Source organism: Apodemus sylvaticus, chromosome 2, assembly GCF_947179515.1.
Source record: "Apodemus sylvaticus chromosome 2, mApoSyl1.1, whole genome shotgun sequence".
NCBI lineage: Eukaryota > Metazoa > Chordata > Mammalia > Rodentia > Muridae > Apodemus > Apodemus sylvaticus.
In genome coordinates, this window is record NC_067473.1 from 186,465,300 (window position 1) to 186,491,271 (window position 25,972).

At 41.5% G+C, this 25,972-nt stretch overlaps 1 protein-coding gene across 3 annotated transcripts in view; it reads right to left on the minus strand.

Moving 5' to 3' along the window:
• Positions 1-25,972, minus strand: part of Tmtc1 (transmembrane O-mannosyltransferase targeting cadherins 1) — a 211,626-nt gene that overhangs the window by 97,501 nt on the left and 88,153 nt on the right. For all 3 annotated transcript variants that reach the window (XM_052175329.1, XM_052175330.1, XM_052175328.1), the window contains exons 6-8: positions 18,692-18,773; positions 18,081-18,184; positions 6,005-6,194 (exon numbers count right to left, since the gene is read on the minus strand). In XM_052175329.1, coding sequence (XP_052031289.1) covers positions 6,005-6,194; positions 18,081-18,184; positions 18,692-18,773 — 376 coding nt within the window. The remainder of the gene's footprint in view (positions 1-6,004; positions 6,195-18,080; positions 18,185-18,691; positions 18,774-25,972) is intronic.

Consider the following 25,972-nt stretch of genomic DNA (forward strand, 5'->3'; position numbering starts at 1 on the left):
CAGCTCATGAGGGATGCTGGATTTGAGACAGGGTGCCATATACAGGCGGCACTTTCTATTTCTAGCTTATCTTGCTGAGATGCTCTGAATATGATTTCATTTATCCTTAATACACTGTAAGTGACAAAAAAGTTCTATAGAACTTATCCTGCGCATGAACAGAGACAGAAGCACTAAGATTCCTATCACAAAGTTGATTTCCAATGACTCTGCTCTTTAAGCAATGTACACATAAGAATGCATATTTTCTTTTTGATTAGGGTGGCTCTCCCCATGCTGTGTTCATCTACCCGTCTGGATACGAGGGATGGACCCACCTTCTAAAGAGCCTGGCAATCCATCCTGGTCTCATATTTTCCAATTCAATAAGCAACACAAGAGTCTTTTCATTCTCAGATGCTTGTTTTTACTACTTTTATCTCTGCAATTCATAATTATGTGTTTCATGGTTGAGAAAAAGATGAAAAAAATGTGTGTTCCTTTCGATAAAACTTTATGTTCCAGTGGAAACAGAAAGGGATAAATGGCTTGAGGAGAAAAAAAAAAACCTATGACCTTTTAAGTTTAAAGTTATGATAGGTAGACACATAGCTACACAGTAGCAGGTTAGTTCCATAGAATGATGATTCATTAAATAAAGAGGAATATCAGGTGTTAAGAAGATTATGGGACTAGGGAGATGGTATAGTCCTTAGAGTGCTTTCTGTGTTTGCATGAGGACTTGAGTTTGGTCTCCAACACTCAGGTCTAAAGCTGGGCACAGCAATGAGTGCTTGTAACCCTAAGGCTGGTAGGTGGTGAGAAGTGGCGTGAGGCTTGCTGGCCAGTCAGATAATCTAGCCAGTGAGCTCCAGGCTCAGTAAGAGACTTGCCTCTAAATAAATAAATAAATAAATAAATAAATAAATAAATAAATAAATAAATAAATAAATAAGGTAGCAAGGGTGACTGAGGAATATACTCAGTTATTAACCTGTCCTCTGTATGTCTACGTACCTGCACATACACAGATACACATGCATATATAAGTGAAGATTACCTTTCAAAACTAAATCAAAGCATTCATTGTGGACACTAAATTTCACTGACGATCACAGAGCATACAAGTCAAGAAAAAGAAATAAATCTGTTAGTGATGCATGAACACTTCTGTTAGTAATAAACAGCATTCTAATTCTTCTACTAAGACATTTGGTGAGTCTTCCAACTAAGACATAAGCATCAGAGCAATAGGTAGGTTGTTTGCTTATTAAATAGTGAGATTTATGCCAATGTGATTGCCCCATGGAGGCAAAGAATAAAGAAAATTATTTAATTAATGTGGAAAAACTCCTGTGGGCCCAAATCAAAAGGATAGCCAAGGAACAAGCAGACCACATCACACGGGACCCTGGAAATATGATTTGTAATTTTGACTGCAGAGGAAGGAGGGAAAGGAGCTTCACATGTGATGTAGCCATCACCCCCAGTACAGAGGAGCTGTGGGAAGGCTTGGCTATTGGCCTCTGGTCTTCAGAGAGCCACTGAATAAAAAGATGCATTTCTAATGCTTCCTGCTCCACTGTTCACCACAGAGGAATGGAAAAGACTCAGTAGCAACAACATCAAGAGAATTAGGGATGAAGATGTATACACAGGAGGCCCTGAACTCAGTCTCAGTGCCCTTAAAATGAATTGCTTTTTAAAAGAAAATCAACTTTTGATAAATTTTCAAGCACTTTTAAAGACATAGTATCTTTCAAGTTTAAAGAGCACGAGTGGTTGGTGAGTCCAGTGATGCTAGCCACTCTCTTCCAGCTCCTCATTAACATTCAGCTACAATTTCCAGAGATAACTGGTTAATGTTAGGTCTCTCAGGCTGTGCATACACCTAGAAATGAGCTCAAACTGGACTATAGGAGGATTTCTGGTGCTTAGATAAAAACCAGCATTCTTCAGAATCTTGTGAAGTCAGCTCCTACTTACCAAAAGGAATCATTTCCCTTCCCTCTGACAGAGGGGACACATGGCTCCACTGACAGGCACATGTGGCTGCATGTCAAAGCCCTGCCGGCCTCCAGGATCCCTCAGTCCCTACCCACACACACTTGTCACATACTTCTTTTCAAAGTCCACAACAGCATCCTTGCTTGTCTCACCTCAGAGCCTGCTCTGCTGTTTCTATACCCTCTGCCCCTGGCTGTACTCACTGTTCTCACTGTGTTCTCTCTTGCTGTCCCCTTCTCTCTGGCTATTTCCCTATTCACACTATGCTGATACCCCCCAATCTCTCTCTCTTCCTTCATTCACCCTCTCTCTTTCTGCACTATGATCTCTTCTTCTCTATTCTCCATCTTGAATATAGTCCTAGCCATGTCCAGGCTGCCTTCATTTCTCTCTACTCTGGACTCTTCCAGATGCCTCTGGATAGTTTCTATCTTGTGCGCACACAGGCATGCATACACACACACACACACACACACACACACACATACACATACACACACACACACACACACACACACACACATGCACGCACACACACACACACCTTTCCTTTAACCACACCATGGGCAATGATGCTGGCATTCTCAACACATTCTCTACTACACCTTCTCACATACAGTTAAACTAGTGAGTTCACCCCTGCCCTTCTGTGGCATCTGAATACACAGACTGCACATTTCTGAGAGAGTGTTTGTTATATGATTTGAATGGGGAATGTCAACAGCATGTACAAGTGTTTGACCGAGCTGGTAGTGGGAAGCAGAGTCCAGCTGGAAGCAGTGGTTTGCTGAGTAGAGGCCTTGGGTAATCTTCCTGTCCCATTTCTGCTTTCTGACCTGTCCAGATGTGAGGAGGTAGCCTCACCCTCACTACCACAGCTGGGCCATAATGTACTATATATTCAGACTATGGGCCCAAAGAAACTTTCTGGATACTTCAAGAACTTAAAGATGTTTTCTGTCACTGGGAATGAAGACAGCTGGAGAAGGGTGAGGGAGAGGGTTGATGTTCGTAAATAACAATAACTTTATATACATTCTGTCTGTTAGAGTGAGCATGGGTCTTGAGCTACAGAGACAAAAGAAGCAGTCAGCGGCTTTCTTTGTTTTAACTCTGCTATCTGTACACAGGAGCCCTTTTGTACTTCAGGAGTTGAGCTGTGACAGTTTCAAGATGATGGAGACTATGGACTCTGCAAACAGTATGTGTTCTGTGCTCCCCTGTGAGGACTATTGTGCTGTGTCGGAAGGAGTGCTCTGGTCTGGCCTCACAGCGAGGTTCAGGTAGGGGATTAAAGGGGAGTGGACACAGGTGGCCAGCAGCAAACTGATCATGAACCCTAGCCTCCCTTCTCCTAGGACTTGGGGTAGTTCTCCTGTGAAAAGTCTCTCCTCACAGTGTACTAGGGGAAAAAGTAAGTTTACTTTCAAACTCATGTCAGGAAAAGATTATAAATAAAATTCTAGTTTTGTAGTACTAATCGAGGGCAACCATGTAAGTCAGGTACTGAGGTAGAAAGCAGTGGCTCAAGTGTGGCCACAGGTAACAAGGTAGCAGGGAAGAGCTGGCAGAGATGGGCTGGAAAGCTGCCCTGGCTGAGCTCACTTTCAAGCTGATCTCATACATGGGACCTTGGTGGCACAATTTGGAGCCTCAATTACCAAGGGGACCAAAACATACCACCCAGAGGGTGGTCATGGCCTAGAAAGACTCTTCTATGAAGGTCCCTTTCATACCATGAGAAGAACTTCCATGAACCAAGGAAATGTGTGGGAAAGTGCTGTGTACAGAGAATGGGAACAAGTTGGCCAAAGCATGAACAGAGACTACTCACTGTTAACTGCAACCTCCATCTCTAGCTTATTTCTATTTTACTACTCACTGTATTCAAACATGAGGTGCATTTCATCAGGTAAAGACACGTTAGAACACAGAGATCTACATGCCACAAAAATGAACAAAGTGAAAACTGATTTCTAGCAATCTGGAATTATGTCAGGTTCAACCGCACGGGTCTATGGTAGAACAATTTCTTACCACAGGGTTGGCTAATTTATGCTTCAAGGATAAAGCTGTGACAGATCACATGGGCAGCAAAAGCTCAATAACTTAAAACAGGAAAAAGCAACAGCAAGGTGTTCCTTCTTTGGTCGGCCTGTCTGCGGGTGGTGTATCTTACTTGGCAGCTCTGAATCCTATTCTCAGCAAGGCTGGGCTGTCCATCTGCAGATAACCACTTTCCAACAGTGGCTCTTACTCTGCTCTTGCCTCATTGTTGAGACTGTGAGAGTCTTACTTAGAGGTGTTAGTGGGGAATCTCTGCACACCAGGTGTCTACTACTTGGAGAGTAGTGACGTGGGCTAGCAAGAAGTAAAATAAGGTGAGGAGCCAATGCTAAAAGAAGTCCCAGGACTGAATAGAGTCACCTCTTCAGGCAAGGAAGTGCAGTGGCTACCTTCCCATGACAGGCCTCCAGTGAGCCCACATCGCAGCTACTCCCACTGCTCCAGTCTGTAGGTTACAGTGTCACCTCCCTATGGACCCAGGACTAGGCTTGCTTTCCAGGTCTCAGAACTTGAGCCTATGATTTATTCTCATCTTGAGTAAACCATCAGGAGACTGAGATAGACATATCTGTCACACAGTAACCAAGCTCAGGTCTTCATACATTCTTGGAAGGCACTGTAACAACTGAGTTATCTCGTAGCCCTGCATCTTTTGAGAGAGCTAAGACTTTTGGTCAGAACTTTAGAATTGTTGTTTTTGTTTCTTTGTTTTGCTTTTGTTTTCTGTGTGGATTTCTGGGCATTTCAGCTATGCCTGGCTGGTTGTATGGTAGCCAATGATTTGAACAAAAATTATACAAAGCTAACTCTCACTAGAGAATGTCTGCCCTCCACTGCTGAACCTGTTTGATTGGGAAGAATTCATTCAGACTTACCCCCAAATAAGTCTCACATTCCAGAGTTTCATGTACACATAAAATGGCTTAGCAGTCACCATGAATGCACAGAGAGACTTTTGGGAAACTCTGTCCAGATTTCTAACTTACAAAATCTCCTCCTTAAATTCTAGCTGCTAGCCAGCCTGTAATCCCAGGCAGGAGGATCAGAAACTCAAGGTCAAATGGAGTTCAAGGACAGACTGAGCTACATGAGTTCATCTCAAAACACTGAACAAACAAAAATTGTAGTTGCTTTCACTTTACCACAACATCCAATCAACTACTTCCAACCAGGAAACTTGTGGTTGAAAGGCAAAAATACCCAAGGTGAGAGGTGTTCCATCAATCAGTGTAGTGGCAATTTCTCAATCAACATTTTCTAGTTTCTTCAACCTTAGATTACTTTTTCAAATGATTTAATTTAATAATTTTGTTCAATTTTATATTTTTCTAACTGGAGAACAAACCATCTAACATAAGTGGATATGAAGTCTCAATTATATCTTAAACATTTGTAAATGTATTATTAAGATTTCATTTATTTGACATTGTATAAAATACATTCATTCAAATAATAGCCAACCATACCAAGAGGAAACTTTTATTTTTACAAAGTATCTAGACATTATCAAAAAACTATACAGAGCTGGCGAGATGGCTCAGTGGCTAACCTGCCAGAGTAAAGCTCTCAGCACCCAGGTGGCCAGTTCACAAACACCTGTAACTCCAGCCCCATGGGATCTGCCACTTTTTCTGGTCTCCACAGGTACCTATACACACATGGCACAACCACACAGACACACATAAATGCACCTATACACACATGGCACAGTCACATAAAGATACATAAAAATAAATCTTTTAAATAAAGACATTGTAAAATTAAGGTTGGCATGGTCTAGTACCCCTGCTAAAGACTTAAATGTCTATTACGTATTAGAAAAACTTGATTTGCACAGTTTTCTGAGTAAGATGCACATGGTTTAGACCCAGACCCTCATTAAGAAAAGGAGAAGCCATAACAGATAAGGTATGTCTTCAAATATGAGAATCTATTTGCTCTTAGAGATTACCTTGAAGGCTGCCACACAGTGCAGGCTCAGTAAGGCCATCACCACTGCCAGAAGGATGGTAGCAAGGTTCCTCACATCCCATATGGTCTCCACCAGAGGGATACTGCCCACTTGCCAATCATAGCACAGGGTGATGGGTGCCAGCAGGAGCCACACATTGAAGGCCAGGAGGTAGGAATAGGTAAGGAACCTACAAAGAGAACAGTTTTGAAATACAACTTCCCACATTTTGTAAACATTTACTTACCACAGTTCTATCTGCTTTGTTGGTGTTTCTGGGAGAGGAAGACAGGGAAAGGTGTCAAACCATTCCTGATCTCCTAGGAACGTATCTCACAGCTTCTAACTACCATGTTGGATGCTGACTTCAACAGAAAGCAAGTATGACATAGTTCCTATGGAAGATGTCTAAGTTTATCACACAAATAAATACAGAACCTGGGGTAAATGCAATGAAGGAATTCCTGAGGACAGCAAATGGTAAACACACTCTTGCTTTGTAGGAGACCCTGTCTCTTAGACTGTTTCATCTTGCTATTGTCCAGAATTTGTAATACATTTTAAAACATCTCAGCAGATGTTTTAATTTGATAGCAGTTTGATCTAAACTTAATTACTTTAGAACGTAAAATACTTGCAGTAGAGTGATCGAATCTCTTATTCATAGTTGTTAGTGTAGAGGACATCATGGGAGAAAGGTAGTGGGTGGGTTCTCATCCTCACTTCCTGCCTAGGACAAGGCTTTAAGGTGAAGTAGATGGCATGCCACTCAGACATCTTCTTGGGGATTAGAGGAAAATGAGTTTACCTAAACTCATTTAGCCTGCATAGTCATTAAGCAATATTCCGGGTCCTTGAAAACTTCAGACTCTCAGCACAGACCAGATCCATCTGACTCTGCATTAGGAGGTAAGCAACTGCCACAAGGCTTTGAGCTTTATAGTGTCATATCCCAAGATGACCTGCCTATCCCAACCTGCATTAAAATGCTTGCCTCAGTAACTGCATGGCTAAGAAGAGAAGTTGTTCTTTTTTAGAATGTGTATTAAAGAGGGTTTAGGATCATGATTGTGTAGACCTTAAAACTGAGAACCAGAGCAAAGGAGATGGCTTAGCAGGCAGAATTCTCAACACACAAGCATGATGACTGAATCTGAACTCCAGAATCCACTTTTAGCATAGTGACAGGCTCCTGTAACATCTGCTGGTGAGGAAGAAACAGAACAATCACCAGAGTTCTATGGCATCCAGCAAAGTCTACTTAGCAACTTCCAGGCCAGTGAGAGACTCTATCTCAATGGAGGTGAACAACAATTCTGAGGTAGAGGTTGAACTCTAGCCTCTAAACTCACATGTAATCCTATATTCTCATAGGCTCACACAAATGCACACATGCACATATTAAACAAACCCAGAATTATCATTCTGCAATACCCAAGAGTCATACTTTAACTTCAAACAATGAGGAAGGCTAAGGCATCTGTCTCCAGTGTTGTAGGGTAAAGGTTCCTAATTAACTGCCAGCAAGCAGATAAAGCCAACACATCCATACAAATCAGACTTCAGAGAGGACTCTGAATCTTCCTCCTATCATCAACAGTTACTGAGTAAAACCTGTTTTCACCACCTAAGTGATGGACAACTTAGTTATGTCCATGACATTATATATTCAATTAAATAGAAATAGGTTATACCTTGTCTCCAAGGACTATATAATATAATAATGGAAATTATATCATGTGAAATGACAGGAAAAGTGAAAAGAATGTTAAGAATACAAGGTCTAAAGAGAAGCCCTCCCCACAGGAGGATTCTCAGATTGTCACAGAGGCCAGAGCAGAATTTCTGTGTTATCCTCTGTAACAGTTAATACAGAGGATCATCGTGACAGAATTTAGAATCACTTAGGAGTCATACATGTGGATGTGTTTTTAAGGATGTTTCAGAGAGATTGAGATGATATGGTAAGACTCATCTTGAATTTGGGGAAACACTATTCTATGTGCTGGAGTACTAGACTGACCAGCCATCTCTCTCTCTCTGATTCCTCATTATGGCAAAAATATTGTCAGCTGCCCAACAATCCTGCTACCATGCCTTTCCCAACATGCTGGAGTGTATGTGAAACACAACGAGCCATGCCTTGTTTCCTTCCTGAGTTACTCTTGTTCCGTCCTTTCTTCACAGCAGAAGTAGCTAACACATGTCCCATGGCCTGAAACCCATCACTCCAGGCCTCAGACAATCCAAGCTGATCTCGTCCATCACCTCTTCTCCCTCCAACTCTGCAGTGAGAAATCACCAGGGAGGAAGACCACTCTGTGCTGACACTCAGACTCCAACACAGAAACAGGCAGGAGAGGGACTGCTTCAGTGGTATTTTCCTCCACTCCAGTCTCTTGTAATTCTTAATAAAATGCTAATGAACAATTAGTAAATAAGGACTGACTCCTTTTTGGTCTTGGGTTCTTGTGCTGTCGCCTGAGAATGCCACCAGTGGCATTACTGTGGGCTGCTTTCCATGAATGGGAGTAAGATGCTCCTCCCTTCAGTTCAGTGGAAAAATCTCTGCATGGCTTAAATGGTGCATGCTGAGCCACACACTTCACAGACAAGGCCGTTGTCATCTACACCCACTTCTTAAAATTACTTAAAATATTTTCTGCTTGAAATAAATGACTCAGCAGAGGCTGAGGCGGGGAGATAGCCATGAGTCGAGACCAGGCTAGAGTCCTACTGAGACCCTGTCTCAAACAATAAACAAACAAATCAGGTATACAGAGCTCACTAATTTATTTTAATGTTATAAAGAGAGACAGAGAATTTAATATGCCTGTTAGACATGCACACTATGAATGAAACCGTCTTGTCAAAAACTACAAGAGAAACTAAACCTTGAATCTGAACCAGTTCTAAAACCAACTGCTACTACAGAATAGATATAAGAACCAAATAGAATATGTTCCATGATCAGGGGCACAATGTCCAGGATGTGGGAGGAATCACTGAACCAATGATAACCATTACATGATGCAAACCAAACCAAACAAGCACATGGTAATGGAAGCCGTTAAATTAAGAATGGCCTAAGAGAGATGGCTCAGTGGTTAAGAGCACTGACGGCTCTTCTGAAGGTCCCAAGTTCATATCCCAGGCACTACCTGGTGTCTCACAACCATCCATAACAAGATCTGATGCCCTCTTCTGGAATGTCTGAAGACAGCTACAGTGTACTTATATATAATAAATAAATGAGAGAGAGAGAGAGAGAGAGAGAATAGCCGAAGAGACATATACCACAGGGCACTCTATTTAGATAATGCGATGATTATGCGGTTATGCTGATTGTCAATTTGACAGGATATAAAATCACCTAGGAGACAGGCCTCCAGGCATATCTGTGAGAAATTATTTAGATTAGGTTAGCCCTTGGGTGTACCTTATGAGATTATCCTAATGAGGTTAACTGAAGTGGGAAGATCCAACCTAATAGCAGGTGTCAGCATTTCCTGAGCCTCAGTCCTGGACTAACTAAAAAGGAGAATTTCAGCTGAGCAGTAACACTCTGCTCTCTGCCTCTGCCCTGAGTCCCTGCTGTCATTTCTCCCTCAGCGTAATGGGTTATCCCCAGAAGCTCTGAGCTAAAATAAACTTTCCCTTAAGTTGCTTTTTGTCAGAGAATTTTATCATAGCACTCGGAAAAGTAACCAAGAAAGAGGCTAATTCAAGGAAACAACTATTAAACAAAACAACTATTACATAGTTGGGAAAATATAATATTAACGGATAATAGGGCTGGATACAGAGACTCATCAAATTTTAAAGTGTGATAACTATTACATGATGCAAAAACCACTATGCAAAATAAACTAAATAACAAAATCATGATTTAGGATTTGAACAAAATAACTGACCAGGCACAGAGGGGAAGAAGAGAGGAGGGGTATGAATGAAGCAGACAGCTGAAGAAGTCAGTGCTGAAACCCAATGAGTGGGTGGGTCAGCATAAGCAACCTTCCCTACTTCTGTGTGTACTTGGTCTCTTTCATGATAAAACCTGACTAGAGAGAGGTGACAAAACTGCTCTAACATTTTATTTCTAGCTACATCCGGTCCACAGACTCTCTGCTAACTCACGCAGGGCTTTACGTGAGGTCCATATGTTCACGCTGCCCTGCAAGTTTCCTTTCCCTGTTTTTTTCTGGAACTGCAATGTTGTACCAACTAAAGAAAATTAAGATGAATTTTTTAAGTTATAATTTCAACGAAAACAGAATAAATCACAGACTAGACACGAACACTGCTTTCTAGTTTGTATGATTCTGATCACACAGCTAACTAGCAAACTCTTTAAGTACTTTCTAAGATATGGACAAAGCAGCAGAAAATGTTTTGCAAATATAAGCGACAAAGAAGCCATTTGGAATCACTCCAAAAGCTAATTATCTTTTAGGGAGGGCTATTTGAGCTAACTGTGATCAACAATTACAGGATTTCTTTTTAACTCCTTCTCTATGAATTACATACAACCTGCTAAAAATTCAGAAATGGAATAGCCTGTACAATATTTCTGCCCTGCTGGTTTTCTTTCTTTCTTTCTTTCTTTCTTTCTTTCTTTCTTTCTTTCTTTCTTTTTCTTTCTTTCTTTCTTTCTTTCTTTCTTTCTTTCTTTCTTTCTTTCTTTCTGAGTAAGAGCAAAAACAAAATGAATTATTTACCACCTATCTACTATAAATCTTGTTAACAGGAGGGAAAACACTAAAATATCTTGCCAACAAAACAGAATGTACAACACAGAGAACTGGAAATTCAATGTAAACAATTTAGTGGTTAATTTTTATTGAAAACCCAGAGATGACTGAAGGAGTTTTATAGCTAAATGTGGCAGCTCATGCTTATAATCCCAGAACTTGGGAGGCTGAGGCAGGAAGATCACAGCAAACTTAAGACCAGCCTGGGCTACTGTCTTGGTGAGCCTAATTGACAACTTGATACAGTCTAGAGTCATCTGAAAAGAAGCCTCAATTGAGGAGTTGCCCAGATCAGGTTGGTCTGTGAGTATAACTTTAGGAACTGTCTTGTCTATTGATTATGATATAAGTGGACCCAGCCCACTGTGAGCATCAAGTTAGCCAGGGCTAGAGTGAGAGGCCCTGTCTTCAAAAACACATTCTGCCTTTAAATCATTCTAGGTTTTTTTCCTCACAAAAGTGAAGAATTTGTTTTCCAGAGGCACATAGTTTTATTTGGGGCTGTTTGGTAGAGCTCTAGCCCAAGAAGTCCATCCTTTTTGTGTACTTCTGTAATGGCATCTTTCTGTCATTCTGTTTCTGAAGGAAGATAAATCCAATACACTTCCTTGACTGGGACACAGGAACAAAGTCACACCACAAGCAGTAGCTCTTGCATGTTTTACATAAATAATGTGCTGCTGGAATCCTCCTCTTCACCTAGGGAACCTCATCCATTCTCTCTGCTAAACAACCTCCCTCCAACTGATGCAGCACATCATCAAGTGGACAGACATCTGGGCTGTCTTTGTCTTGATTCATAAGGATACTACTGGCATGAACTCTGTGGAAACTGATGTTAGTATCACCTAACCATTGGACATTTGGTTCTGGACTGTACCTGGACCCACCAGGTTTGGGGATTAGGGTTGTGGGTTTTGATGATCTTTTATGCTCCTCTATAGTAGCTGCTCACTGTCAATCTTCCCAAACTGCTCCATTCTTGCTTCAGTAGACTTCCCAGATTCCTGTGCCCTAGGAACAACAAGGCTATGCAGATACAATCTACTCAGTATCATCTCCAGGAACAGCCTAAGGATGCCACCTCCTATACTGTCTTTCTCAATTAATGGGAAGCCTTCTCTTGAATTCAGTCAATATTAATTCATTCTCTGTGCATATCTGAGGTGCTGAAGGTGATAAGCTCTGGCCTGACTCTCCATAAGGGGGTTTACACTGTATAAGAAGACAGGCATGGATTTTGTGGTTGAATGACAGTATTTTAATATTAAATTTAAATTAGAGGGGCAGGGCATAGCTTAAACCTAGACCCAATAACTGATGCTGTGGGCTAACAGAATGGATGAGTGTCTGAAGATATTGATAGACTGAAGAGTTCTGTTCTTGTGGTTCATACAACTGAAAACACTCACTCATAGTAAAATATTTGGTAAGAGTTGCTTCTAAAAAAACCTAGACCTCGAACTGAATAAAACAATTCTTTTAACTGTGTTACCAATTGTCATTTTAAAAGCAAACACAACTATGGGCTCTATCAGGCATATTTGATTGGCAGTTCTCCAAAGCACACTGTGCTTCCAGCCCTCTAGCAACTGAGTGGGGCAAATGACTTCTGGTGTGGGCAGAGGCGGCTGTCTCTGAAATCTGAAACAGGAGCAGTGTGGTAAACTGAGCATTTGATGCTGTTATAGAATCGCCAACTATGGGGTGGCAAGTGTGATTTTTTTTCTTAAGATAGAAATAATGATGATTGTATTGATATTCTATTCACAACGAATTTCAAAACAGCACAGCATTAGGTCACGGACAAGGAGAGAGACTGGATGTGGGTGGGCATCAACAACACAGGACTGAGCACCCTTGAATGCTGAAACTGAGTCATAAAATATCTTATTACAAGGGAGCACCTCTTTTTAATCCCACTTACTTTTGTGTGATGAATTTGAGAACTTTACTGTGAAAGGTGTGAGCCCCACCAGTTTCCTCTTGCTCTGCTGCACGAACTCAGCTGTTCCAGCTGGTAGAACTATAAAATGTAAGCCATTCACAGTCCAGAGTGGTGAAGGCAGTAGGATCCATACCTAGTACCTTGGTGATATGCAGATGGAATCAGAGGCAATTAGATTGTTTTTACATCTTGGGACTGTATATGAAACTATCAGGAAGAGGCAGGTGGATTTCTGAGTTAGAGGCCAGCCTGGTCTACAGAGTGAGTTCCAGGACAGCCAGGGCTACACAGAGGAAACCTGTCTCAAAAATCCAAAAAAGAAAGAAAGAAAAAGAAAAAAAAGAAAGTATCAGGAATATATTAGGAAGAGAAACAGAAGTGGGGGAAAGGTGGAGATAAGCAAAGAATTGAGAAAGAGTCAGTAAGTAGGTAAGCAAATTTAAAAATCCACAGAATGACCAGGGCTCAGGGCCTTTAATCTAGCACTCAGGAGGATAAACAGTTCTGTAACAGCCAGCCAGGGATACCCTGTCTCAGAAAAAGAAAAGAAGTTAACAATAAAGCCAATGAAAGTTCTCCAGAGGAGAGCTGCTGCAAGGCACCGTGTAGGATCACAACCTAAGTTACTATGAAGTTACAACACAGACCTGTTCTTTTGTCCAACGATTTTGGAAAAGTTTAGGAACAAATGGCTGTTATGAATAGTATCTGTGCAGATATTGGCATAAAGGGTTTATGTCTGCTTACATAGTTGGCATAGACAGGGAACAAAAATGTGGGTGACATGGAGGAGTCACAGATTTTCTTGATCTTCGTTTCCTGATGGAGATGTGAAAGCAGGAGCTCCAGCTCTAGGAGAAACATCTGTGATTCTTCTTTTCAGTCTCCAAGAGGAAAACCTAGGATGGTGCTGGAGTCCCACAGTGATGGCCTTTCTGTATGTTCTCATATGAGTCAACGCAAGGACTTTAAGACAGGAGCTCAAACCTTACGAACCAGGTTACAGAGAGGGAGGTGGCGAGAAGAATGCCAGGACTACAGCAGTGAACAGAACCCTGACCCCTATCCCCAAAATATCAGGAAACCATCAACCTTCTAAAGGCCAGAAGCACTAGAAATACCAACTGGGTACATCTGAGAGCTAACTGTGAGGAGACACACAGAGGCAAGTTGTAACACATATGGCAGACCATGAGGCCATAATGAAGATGTTCTCATTGAAGATTGAGCAAATGAACGATTGAGGAATTGCCTCCATTGAAATGATATATGAGTATATCTGCGGGGCATTTTCTTGATTACTAATTCATATAGAGGATCCCAGCCTGCTGTAGGCAGTAACATCTTTAGAAAAGTATGCCTAGGCTATATAAGAAAGTAGGCTGAGCAAGCCAGAGGAAGCAAGCCAGTAAGGAGCATTTCTCCAGGGTATCTGCTTCAAACTCCTGCCTGGAGTTCCTGCCTAGGCTTCCCTCACTGGTGAACTGTAAACTCTAAAATGAAATAACTCATTCCTCCCCAAGTTGCTTTTGGTCATGATGTTCTATCACAATAGTGGAGAAGCATATTAGAATACTATGTAAGGAGAAGGAAATCACACCTGTCAGGTTTCCCTATATTAGTTTCTAAGATGAGAGTTGTAGCATAGTCAGTAGCAATAACACGTACTATAGTGATACAGGACCTTGTATCACAGCCAGTAGCACCCTGGACGCTTCTGTCATGTTGTTCTAGATACATTTCTTTTTAGATTTCTCATGATCATACCATGGTGACTTCTTGTCTCAGTTCAGTTAAACAGAAAACAGTGCAATACATAGGAAATACGTGTCTATAGAGCCACAAGGGCTTTCAAAGACAACATACAAAAAAAGTAACTACAGCCACTATTAAATGGAGAGAAACTGAGCAGTCTCATGTGATGGGTAAGTAACCTTTATATGTTTTGAAAAGGAAAATAATTCCTCTGAGATGGCAGAAAAGATAACTGTGAAAGTTCTACAAAGTTTACAAATCTAGTACAGGAAGTGGCTTTGGGCTGGACCAGGCCAGGAAAACCACACCTAGGAAGGTCTGCTTTCCAGTGCAACTACTGGAGACAAACTTACTAGGAGGGTGAGGTCAAGTGAGGTCATAAGGGCTGTGTCACAGTTTGAACTGGAAATGTTGCCCACTGGTTCATTGGCTTCCAACCACTAGTGCTGTTTTGGGAATTTGTGGAACCATTAAGAGGCGGTTGCTAAGGGTGAGCCTTTGAGACTCACAGCTTGGCCTGGCTTCTGGCCTTTCTCTGTTCCCTAGAATAGTTAGCCACCATTTGCTCCCAAAGCTGTGGATTCAGTTACCTCACCAAGCTATCCTCTGAGAACATGAGACAAAATAAATTTTTCCTCTCTTAAGCTGTTTCTGTCAGAATTTATGGTCTCAATGTCATGAAAAATAACTAATATGGGAGATCTTGAACTCTGAAATTCAAGAATAGAAATATATTTGTATTAGTCAGGGTTTCTATTTCTGCACAAACATCATGACCAAGAAGCAAGTTGGGGAGGAAAGAGTTTTTTTCAGTTTACAGTTCCAAATTGCTGTTTATCACCAAAGGAAGTCAGGACTGGAACTCAAAAAGGTCAGGAAGCAGGAGCTGATGCAGAGGCTATGGAGAGATGTTTGCTTCCTGACCTGCTTGAGTTCCAGTCCTGACTTTCTTTGGTGATCAACAGCAATGTGGAAAGTGTAAGCTGACTAAAGCCTTTCCTCCACAATTTGCTTCTTGGTCATGATGTTTCTACAGGAATAGAAACCCTGACTAAGACAATATTATTTAAAATGAAGAAGAATATAGTATAAGCTTGTAATCTAAATCCAAGGGAAACAGGTAGGGGGATGGTTATGGGTTTGAGTATAGCCTGGGATACTGAGTGACCCCCTGTTTCAAAACTCAAAAAGGTGGAAGTGGAAGAAATAGCTGAGATGTTCTACTCCATTGCTTTGTTGAACTGAACTAGTTGAGTTAGATGGAAAACGCAGATGGAAATGCCTATCAGACCTCATTGAATATCTACTTGTACCTTGGGAGTAACTAGCAAGACTTGGAAAATACTTGGCTGAAGTCCTAATTTTGCCAGGGATTCCATCAGAGATTGTTGCCATTAGGCTAACAACCACAATCACAATGCAACCTTATCCTTTTGGTGACTGGGATGGTATAGCTAGGAAGGCCATGATCAGAGATCAAGTGTAGTATCCAGACACTAGGATCTTGAGACAGATATTGGGGTTTGCTGGTGGCGTGAGACATGAATGAGATACTCAGCTGGAGAGTTGAAAGCAGCACATACTCTTTCCATGTCCCCTAAGCATTTGTTTCATCTTTCCATCTCGGCTCAAGTGCTGCTAAGTTCACGGAGTAGGCTACATGTAACAGTGAAGCTGAGAGTGGTTGCTTCAATTCATACACAAACAGCTTGGTTAGAAATCACCACAAGAACAAGTGACATCACCCTAGAGCTGAAATCACCCCACAATTAAAAGACATCACTCCCAAGTTGTGAGGGTGGTGGGTGTGGTGATATAGTGGTGTGGTGGGCATGGTGGGTTAGGTGGGTGTAGTGGTTTGAATAGGAATGGCTCATAGATTTGAATGCTTGGTCACCATGGATTGGCACTATTAGGAGGCACGGCCTTGTTGAAGTAGATGTACCTCTGTTGGAAGTGTGTCACTAGGAGTAGGCTTTGAAATTTCAGAAGCTTGAGCCAGACCCAGCAGTTCATTCTCTCTTCCAGCTGCCTGCCCATTTGGATGTAGAACTCTCAGCTACCTCTCTAGCACCATGTTTGCCTATATGTCATCATACTACTCACTATGATAACCAAAGGACTAAACTTCTGAAGCTATAAACCAGCCCCAATTAAATGCTTTCCTTTTAAGAGTTGCTGTGGTTATGGTGTCTCCTTATAGCGATAGTAACCCTAAGTAAGACAGAGGGCTCACCAAGCAGAGACAAGATTGATGTCCTGTTTCCTCTTAAAGATAAAAAGCTGCTGAAGAAGCTATGGACCAGAACTCTTCATTCATGAACTGCTACATCTAAAAATACCCAAAGAGCCTAGAGACTGAATGTTAGTGACAGAGATCTAAAAAGGACAGGCAACATTACCAGGGAGCTGAATGTGAGATGTCAAGCTTAAGACCAAACAACATTTTGAAAGTATGTGATACTAACAACATAACAAAGGTTTTATACTACTTAAGAGCTAAACCAACACAAGAGATTTAGGAAATGGTATTCAAGATCATGATCCCAAACAGGTGTCAAAGTAATGAAAACAATTTTGAGAGAATATTTATTATAAAAATATGTCAGATTGGGAAGATACTGCTTTTGAATGATAAAATAAAAAGTCTGCAGGAGAAAAAAGGAGCAGAGGAAGCTGTGCGGTTCACAGGAAGGCTGGCATGCATCGACCTGACCCTCAGTATCAAAAGACAAAATATACAGATAGATATTTAAAAATGAAAAGTGAAAAATATCACAAAACCTAAGAAGCACCATACATGCAAAAAAAATAATGAAGTATATTAAATAAAAATGTACACTAAATTGTCAGAGCAAAGACTGATGTCTGACATAAGACTAGGAGTCAAAATTCTGTAATCTCTAAGAAATACCAATAAGCCCAAGTATAAATTGTCTACTTATCAAGTTCAGTTTTACGATTTGTCGTAAGCTGAGGGTGGTGGCACTTGTCTCTCGTCCTAGCATTCAGTAGGCTAAGGCAGGGGATCTCTAGTTCAAGGTCAACCAGTGTCACATAGTGAGACCCTATCTGAAAACAAAAGATCTGCCATGTTTTATATTATGAAAATATATACACCAAAATAGAAAAGGTTGCTTCCATAAAATTATCATTAAAGTAATACAACATTATATGATATTTATAGCATACGTGACTATGAAAATAATTAAACATGATATCTTAATGTTCAAAACACTACAGAGAATATAATCTGAAGCTCTTTAAATTGGTAAATGTGATCATATCTTAAAGTAGTGCTCCACAGCAGACTCAGTGCACCAAGAGCATTCATCAACATCACCTCCTCATTCCGCATCTCTAGAACTTCTGAGGATGTAAAAGGCATAGTTAGCACTATCTTTGCAAATACCATTCCTCTTTGTTTGTTGTTCTGAGCCTTCCTTGGTTTCAGGTAATGCTGTTGCTGTGCTCTGTGCTGCTTGTTTTAAAAGCCACTCAAAAGATATTTATATGAACTCATTTGCAATGAGATCTGCTGTTTTTGTACAAATGATTATGGCAAAAAAAATACAACAAAACTAAGTACCAAATAAAGTTTACAGAATGTACATGCACTGACCTTGTAAGGATGTATGGTGAGAATGAAGCTGGGTTGTCCTGCTCTGAGAAGAGGGGCATAGTTCCTCCCATTATCCACAGGCGGAAATACAAAATGATGGTCACCTGTAGGAATGAGAAGACCTGATGAAATGTCCACCCACACCTCTTCCATCTTTGTTCAAGCATTCTGATCATCTAGGAAGAAGTGGAGTCAACTGTCCCCTCCCCTTACGGATGATGGCTAACCCTACCCGTGTAGCCTTGGCCCCAAATCACAATATAGGAAACCATCCAGCTGAGCTTCCCAACTAAAGCTGCCTGGACAAGCAGCAGGTGCTGTATCTATGCCTGTATCTATGGACTGGATGTTGTATGCAGCACTAGATAACTAATACAGCCACATCACTTTAAAAACTCTTTGGAAGGACTCTAAACCCTGTGTCATTCATACTATGCCATTTGGGTTCCCATGTATGTCTCCATATATATCTCAACTCAACAGTAACATTTATCACCTGCAAGCCTTCCTTATGATATTGGCAGTGAGTTCATTAAATAATCTAGAGCATATCTCTGAGTTGAAACACTCTTGAAATGAAAACACACTTGAGACACATATTATATACTTACATAACTGATGACCAAAATAGCCCTCTTTAAAAATGGTCTCAGGGTAAGCAGGAAATTTCTGTTGCTGCTTCCTGTCAGACACCTGAAAGAGAAAAGGAAAGATGAATTTCTTAAAAGCAACCATTTACAGCACAATGTTCCCCTCTGTGAAGATACTGAGCTCTAGGAAAGCATTAAGAACCTTACTTTGGAGCCAGGGCATGTGGGTTTTAACACCCCATTCTGCTGCTTGCAATTTGAGAAGTGGAAACTGCAAAACCATCTTTCATTTGCTTGATGTAATTGTCATCTCTGAGGCTTACTGTCTCTGTCTGTTAACCTAGGCCTAGTCCTGGAAGCTTCTAGACTCCATATAATCTTATCTAATCTAAGAATGTGTTTTAGCCTCTGAGACTTACTGCTGAAAAAGTTCACTCTCTCTAGTTCTTTCTGAACTCTGGCTGGCTGATTCAACTCAGCTGTTCTGGCTCAAACTCCTCTCCAAGCTGACTGATTCAAGCTGGCTTCTCTTCAGCCTCTGACTTTTTTGCTCTGTGTGGCTTCAGACGAACTATGTTAATCAGTTCCAATCTTCTGGCTCATTCTCATTGTCCGGCCCGTTCTGCCTTCAACTATGTCCAGCTTGTTTTCTCTCTGCAGCCTGTCTCCAAAACTTTCCAGGTAAAACTGCCTCCTTTCTCTCTGCACTGCTCTCTCTTAAGTAGCTTCCCTTTCCTCTCTCTTCTCATGAGAGTTGGGCATATCCTACTCTGTCAAATCTTTCTGTGATTTGGCACTTTGTCTGCCACTCAGACATCACTTTCAAACATGGGAGCTTCTTTCTACAAACTAACTTTATCTTCAATGTTGGGGATTGAAAGTGTGTGCTAAGGGTATGTCTATATTCCAGCCAGAGAGATTGAAAGTGCTAAGGGCTGAGCCACATTACAACTGTGTAGTGGGGAGGTCTGATGCTACTTGTATTCAAATGCTAACTTCTGTACTCCAAGATCTGATTGCTCCAAGACAAGCAGATCCTTACATACACCAGCTTTTGTTGTATAAACCTCGCTCTCTAAGTTATGAAGATGCCTACAGCCTGTAGCTGGACAGAAGAGAAGTAGGCAGGGCTTCAGTTCCTGTGCTTGGGGTCTGAGGCAGACACCCCACGGGAAGAAGAGGAGGAGAAAGGAAAAAGGTACAATGTGGTAGGTGTGCATGGCCAGCCAGCTGGAGTAGAAATGGCCCAGGCAGAACATGGCAAGTGATATCTCAGGATTATTGACAGGGAAGTAGACAAAACAGCTTAGAGTGTTAATAACTACACAGTTCTAGTGTTTTAAGGCTTATTATAAATATAAAGGGTTTGCATCTTTTGTATGAGAACTAAAGATCTAAACTGGAGTAGAAACACTCAAATAATATTTACCACAACACAACTAGAAACATTTTTTTTCAGTAAATTACACAAACTCAGGATACACAGTGTGATCAAATATCTTAGAACAGAAAACAGCTTTCTTCATTTCTCTGTACATCTATTTTGCTCATTTAAAAAAATATATGTACTTTATGGGAATATTGTAAGAAATAAGTGAGACAATATATAAAAACAGGATGTAGCTTTGTTAAATTATAACTATTACTATCCCATCTGTCCCTGATAAACCTGTATACCCTGATAACATTAGTTTACTTTTATCTCTTTATATAATTTTAGGGTACAATGTCTTCAACCCACAAAAGATGTCACAATAGTCCCCGAAGAACAAGGGTGCCAAGATTATGTGAAGTAAAACACACAGTGCTTCTGAGGTGGATCAAAGACTTCTCATGCACACTGAAGAATTTTCTCACTTGCTTACTATCCTCTGGCCTGGGAAACAAATTAGATTTTAATATCAGCTTCAAGAAGGTCAGAGATTAGTGGGGAGCCCACATCTGCCATAGTCCCCACTGGTTCAAAGTAGAAGCTGCAGCTTTGTGAATGGGACTGGGTGGCTTCTGAGGTTAACAAGCCCCCTGTGAAAACATAAAGAAAGGATCCATATCCCCTCCACGGGAGCATGCACACTTTAGTCAAGCAGAGAAAAGAGGCTGAACTCAATCACATAATCCCACTGGCATTCCCCTGGGCCTTACTCTCCGGAATGCTTTTCATTTAGTTCTTTCACTTCTTTTAATCCGTTTCTCCCCCTCAAAGGATTTTCCTCTTAAAATTTGCATTTGAATAAAGGCTCTTCACTGGAGAGAAACTCTGGCCCGGACTTTGCCTTTCAGTAACACCTGATCGGGTTAGAATCCTGCAGAGACAGTCCACCTTGTACTGGCTTGAGGAAGATGTGTGGCCACTGTTGTGCAGCAAATGTTCTGTAACTGCAAGGAAGTGGCGTCTTCACTCAAAGGTCTCTCCCTTCTCCTCTTATGTCTCTTCCTCTGTGCTCCCTTTTCTCTTAGGTCTCTCCCTGGTGCTCCCTTTCTCCTCTCAGATCTTTTCCTCGGTGCTCCCTTTCTTCCCTTTCAGGTTCATAAAAATCTCTTAAGTGAAGCATACTCAGAACTGGCAATCCAAGTGCTTGATGATTAGAGAAAATTAACAGGCATGAAGCCATCAAATAGAGTTTGCTGCTTACAAGTTCTAGGCAGGCCCATCTTCTAGAGCTGCTTCAGAGTCCTTTCTTCTCTTCTGGGACCCCAGCCCAGAGTTTGGCATGGGGCCAGGCCAGGAACACTGTGGCTGCCATAACACGGTGCACAGCAGCTGCTCCTGACTGGATATTGGAGAGTCTAGAATGGTTCAGACGTGCATGAGCGCGCGCGTGCGTGCGTGCGTGCGTGCGTGCGTGCGTGCGTGCGTGCGTGTGTGTGTGTGTGTGTGTGTTTGGGTTTACTGAGGCTTTCCTTGGCCCCAGTGTTTGGGCAGCTAGCTTGTAATTTCCATAGCAGTAGCACAGAACTGCACATTTCCATAGCAGTAGCACAGAACTGCACATTCCTTTCTGGGCTCTGCCATCTTGTGACTGTCATTTTCAGGTAGGCTAAACCAAGACCAGGCCTTGGTACTTCTGTTTCTTCAAGGATGCAGTAGCTCGTAGCAGGCAGGTAAAGGAAACAGACATGGACCAGGAAAAGAGGCTGAGGAGGGCAAGCTTGAGAATGTAACTGAACTCCCCAGGCCATTGCTCCTGGTGGGTCCATTTCTCAAGCCCCCTCTGCAGCTTAACAATGGAAAAATGAGTAGTGGCTCTCCTACAGAACGGGCCACAGAGTTTAGGGGTTTTCTTGAGGTTACACTTAGACAAAACTGCCGTACATCATTTCTGATGGTTTACTATGATGGATATTTTAGTAACTCTATTTATAGCATGTCCTCTAGTTCAGACTTTCTTGGTGAAATTCTATTACCACAAGAAGGAAATAGAATAGGGTAAGGTTACCAGATGATTTACTCTCAAAATATAGCATCCCAAACTCACGAAAGCCTGAAATGGTACAGAGATTCTTGGTGGAAAACAAGATGTCTAGATTTCTATTTTAAGGTGTTGACCATAGTAATGACAAAATGAGACATACAACGTGGTGCCATTTCTGGAGAAGCATGAAATAGGTGGGAGTGTAATGTGCTCTGCTCTCTACATTTCCTCCTCCACTCCACCCCAGAGCTAGATTTGTGGTTTTCCCCATTGATCTACATCTTATGGCCTGAACAATGACCAAGATTAACAACAGCATAGTAATAGTCACAGCTAACAGTACATGCCAGACATGTATTTTTATAGCTTGTATGCCATTTATAATAATTCCATGAGACCAAAAAAATTAGAAGTAATAATTTTAAACATGATTTCTCAGTGATTCATTTCAATCAAAAATATGATACTACCAATATTTTATTTACTTATTTGTATGTTTGTTTATTTTTGAGACAGGATGTCACTAAGTTGTCTGTTGTACTGGCCTGGTACTCAGTATATAGCCCAGACTGTTCTCAAACTCACGGCAATCCTCCTACCCCAGCAGCTATTATTCTAAGATTATAGATATGTGTGACCAAGCCTGGCTATATAGCCAAATTCTCCATGAAATTTGCACATTCCTTACAAAGTTACAGAAAATATCACCACCACCAACTTCCAAGCCATAAAAGCACTATACTCAGAACCATGGATCAAGGCTTCTGTTGTTTTGTATTCATAGCTTAGATTATAGCTACAGGCTCCCCATTTCCTCCTTTATCAAAGAACTAGGTAGACAGTCTCAGGGCTCCTAAAAGACTATAATTTCTGGATATCTTCATCAACTAATGACATTATAAATGACTGAAAGAAAAAACAACCCACAGTGTAACCAATGAAGAAAAAGGGATGCCATGGCACCATGAAAAAATCACTAGTGGATACTCTACTTTGAAGAGATAACTAGAATGTTCAGCTGTATACAATGATTTAGTGCCAGCATGGGAGACTGTTACTGCTGAGAGCTAAGCTTATGCTTTCCCTATGTACAGAGGTGACTCAGAGCATCCAAGTGAGAAACAGTGACAGGAGAGGAGACGGGCTGACAAGGTCACTGAGCCATGACATGTCAAACCAGCCAGACTCACAGAGATGAACAGCCAGCGGCAGAGTAGGTAAGGGTACACAATGGGAAATGAAGCTGATACCTGGGAGGAGAGAAGACAACCATGGCAGAGGGTAGTGCAGGCAGAGTAATGGCAAGACAGGTTGAGCCAACAATGGAGGCGTATGGAATTGTTGTGGTCAGGGGTTTTCAGTTGGAGGGGTGTGGGTTGGAGAAAATGAATCAAGGTCTCAAGTAGCCTATGCTAGGCTTAAGCTCACAATGCAGCCAAGGCTGGCCTTGAACTCCTTATTCTCCTGCCCCTGGTTCCTGAGTGCTAAGATTACAGGCAAGCACCACCATGTAGAGGCTCTATTTGTTTTTATAACAGAAAAGAGCCATGAAAGGGACTTTGGCTGAGAGACAACTGTTACTCCAGCAGCCCATCGCATTGCTGATGTTGACACAGACCCATTCTGAGAGTGATCAGGGAAGAGGTGATGAGCATCAGAGAGCGTACCAGGGTTAGTCTGGAAATTCCGCAACAGGGAATTGAAGAGCAGATAAAATGTTCATGTGCTATTATCTTAAGAAACAGGGTGAGATGAGTGAAATAAGATGTGGGTGTTAAATATCTTTATGAGCTTCAATCCTTTCTGAATTGGAAATTAACTTGAAAAACACAATAGATTTTAACAGATGATAATATTAAAGTTTCCAAAATATGAATCTTTGGAGGGTGGATAGATGGCTTTGTAATTAAGAGCATGCTTTGCTCTTAAAGTGGACCCAAATCCTAACACCCATGACAGGCAATTTACAGCCACTTTCAACTCCAGCTCCAAGGGACTCAAAGGCCTCTTCTGGTCTCTGTAGGCACCTGCACATCACCTCCCCTCCCTGACATAAAGAGACAGACAGACAGACAGACAGACACACACACACACACACACACACACACACACACACAATCTCAAATATTAAGAATCTCTTCTGAAAGCGTCTATAACCGTATTTCTAGTACAGCACTTGTGTCAAGGAGCTTGTTGCTATCCATCCTAACTGTTAGTTCCTGAGAGGTCCTTGAGGTTGCCAGAACAGAGGCCACCACCCCAGATGACAGATCCAAACCATATGAACAGCCTCAGACCAGAATAGAGCTATGTGATAGACAGTTCAATGTTCTTCCTCTGACATCATGCATTCTCTTCTGTTGACCACGTATTCTTCTCTCTCACCACATACTCCCTGTTTCCCTTCATTTCCATCCATCCACACTGGTAGCACACCAGCTATATTAAGGGATTTGTGCAATGAGATCATAGTAACTTGCAAATATACACCACCTTTGCAGGTAACTCTAGCACTATGGAAAAAAACCCACTGCCAACCACACTATAATATTTCTGAAGCTTACTAAGAAACTTGTCATGGATGCAGTTAAGCTAGTGAGAAATATACAATATTAGTACTGTCTGGGAAAACCAGCAAAATGCAGTTTGGGTTACCATTTAGTGGCTGTCTACTGTTGTATCCTAAGCTAATACATGTGACTCTGACCATGTTCCCACAAGATGGACATTATTAATATTTTTCTTCTGCAAGAGAAAATTGTAGCATTCATGGCCCAGTACTTTTTCCTAAGTTCTGACAGGAAGTAAAAAATGGGAGGCAGAATACAAATCCAGATTGTGCCTTTGCTGCACACAGTCTGTTGCCACTCCAATCACTGTCAGCAAAACTATCTCCATCTTCCTAAGATGTCTGAAGTTGGGGTGCATCCCTCTGAAATACAAACATATCAGATACACATGCTGAAATGGATTCAAGCTTAGAGTACCAAGACATACTCGATCAATTCAGGAAATGAACAGAACGCCTACTACAACTTCATCCTTATGAAAAGTGACAAGTTACTCACATAACAATATTCAATTTGACAGGAAAAGTACCAGGAACGGAGCCAGGCCTTAGAAGCATTACATGAAAGGAATAAATGCATTATCTAACATTTAAATAACAGCTAATGTTTGCCAAGCACACAGCAGGGGCCAGAAACTGCTCGAAGCACATCACTTTTTATCTACATTCATATAATTAAGAAGCAAGCATGACTAGAGAAACTGAGGCATTAAAAAGCAAACCAATCAGCAGCACATTCAATTCAGGATGTGAATCTATGCACTGGCCCCTAGCCATCCCTATCTTACTATCCTGAAGGGCCACTGTGTGCTTTGCATCCTGCCCCAGGAAAGCAGCACAAGATTAAGGGCTACAGATCAGAGAGTGAGTCAGTATGAGCTGGGAAAGGAAAGGAGCTACAAAGGAGAGGTCATACTTGGCCTGAGGCTGGAGAGATACTGAAGACATGAGTGTGGATGGTGAGAGGGATCAGTTCAGGACTGAGGATGAGCAAACAACAAACTCCCCAGCAGCTCAGTCAGGCAACAACAGCACTTGGTACACTCCTGAAAGTGTCTCAAAGCTAAACCTACAATCAGAATAAAGATACTAAGATGGCAGTTCAGGCCCTGAAAAGGTAACAGAAGTGGAATGCTATCCATGATTGATGTTGATTTCGGCTCCCCTTTTGCTCAGCTTCCTTTGAGGCAAAGTGAACACACCTGGAAGATTTTGTCTCCTAGGCCTGTCTCGTCCTTGACAAGTGTCATATGAGGACCATGTCCATTAAGAACATGCTGTAGGTTATAGAAAAAAAAAAAAACTCGTCCTCCATTTCCC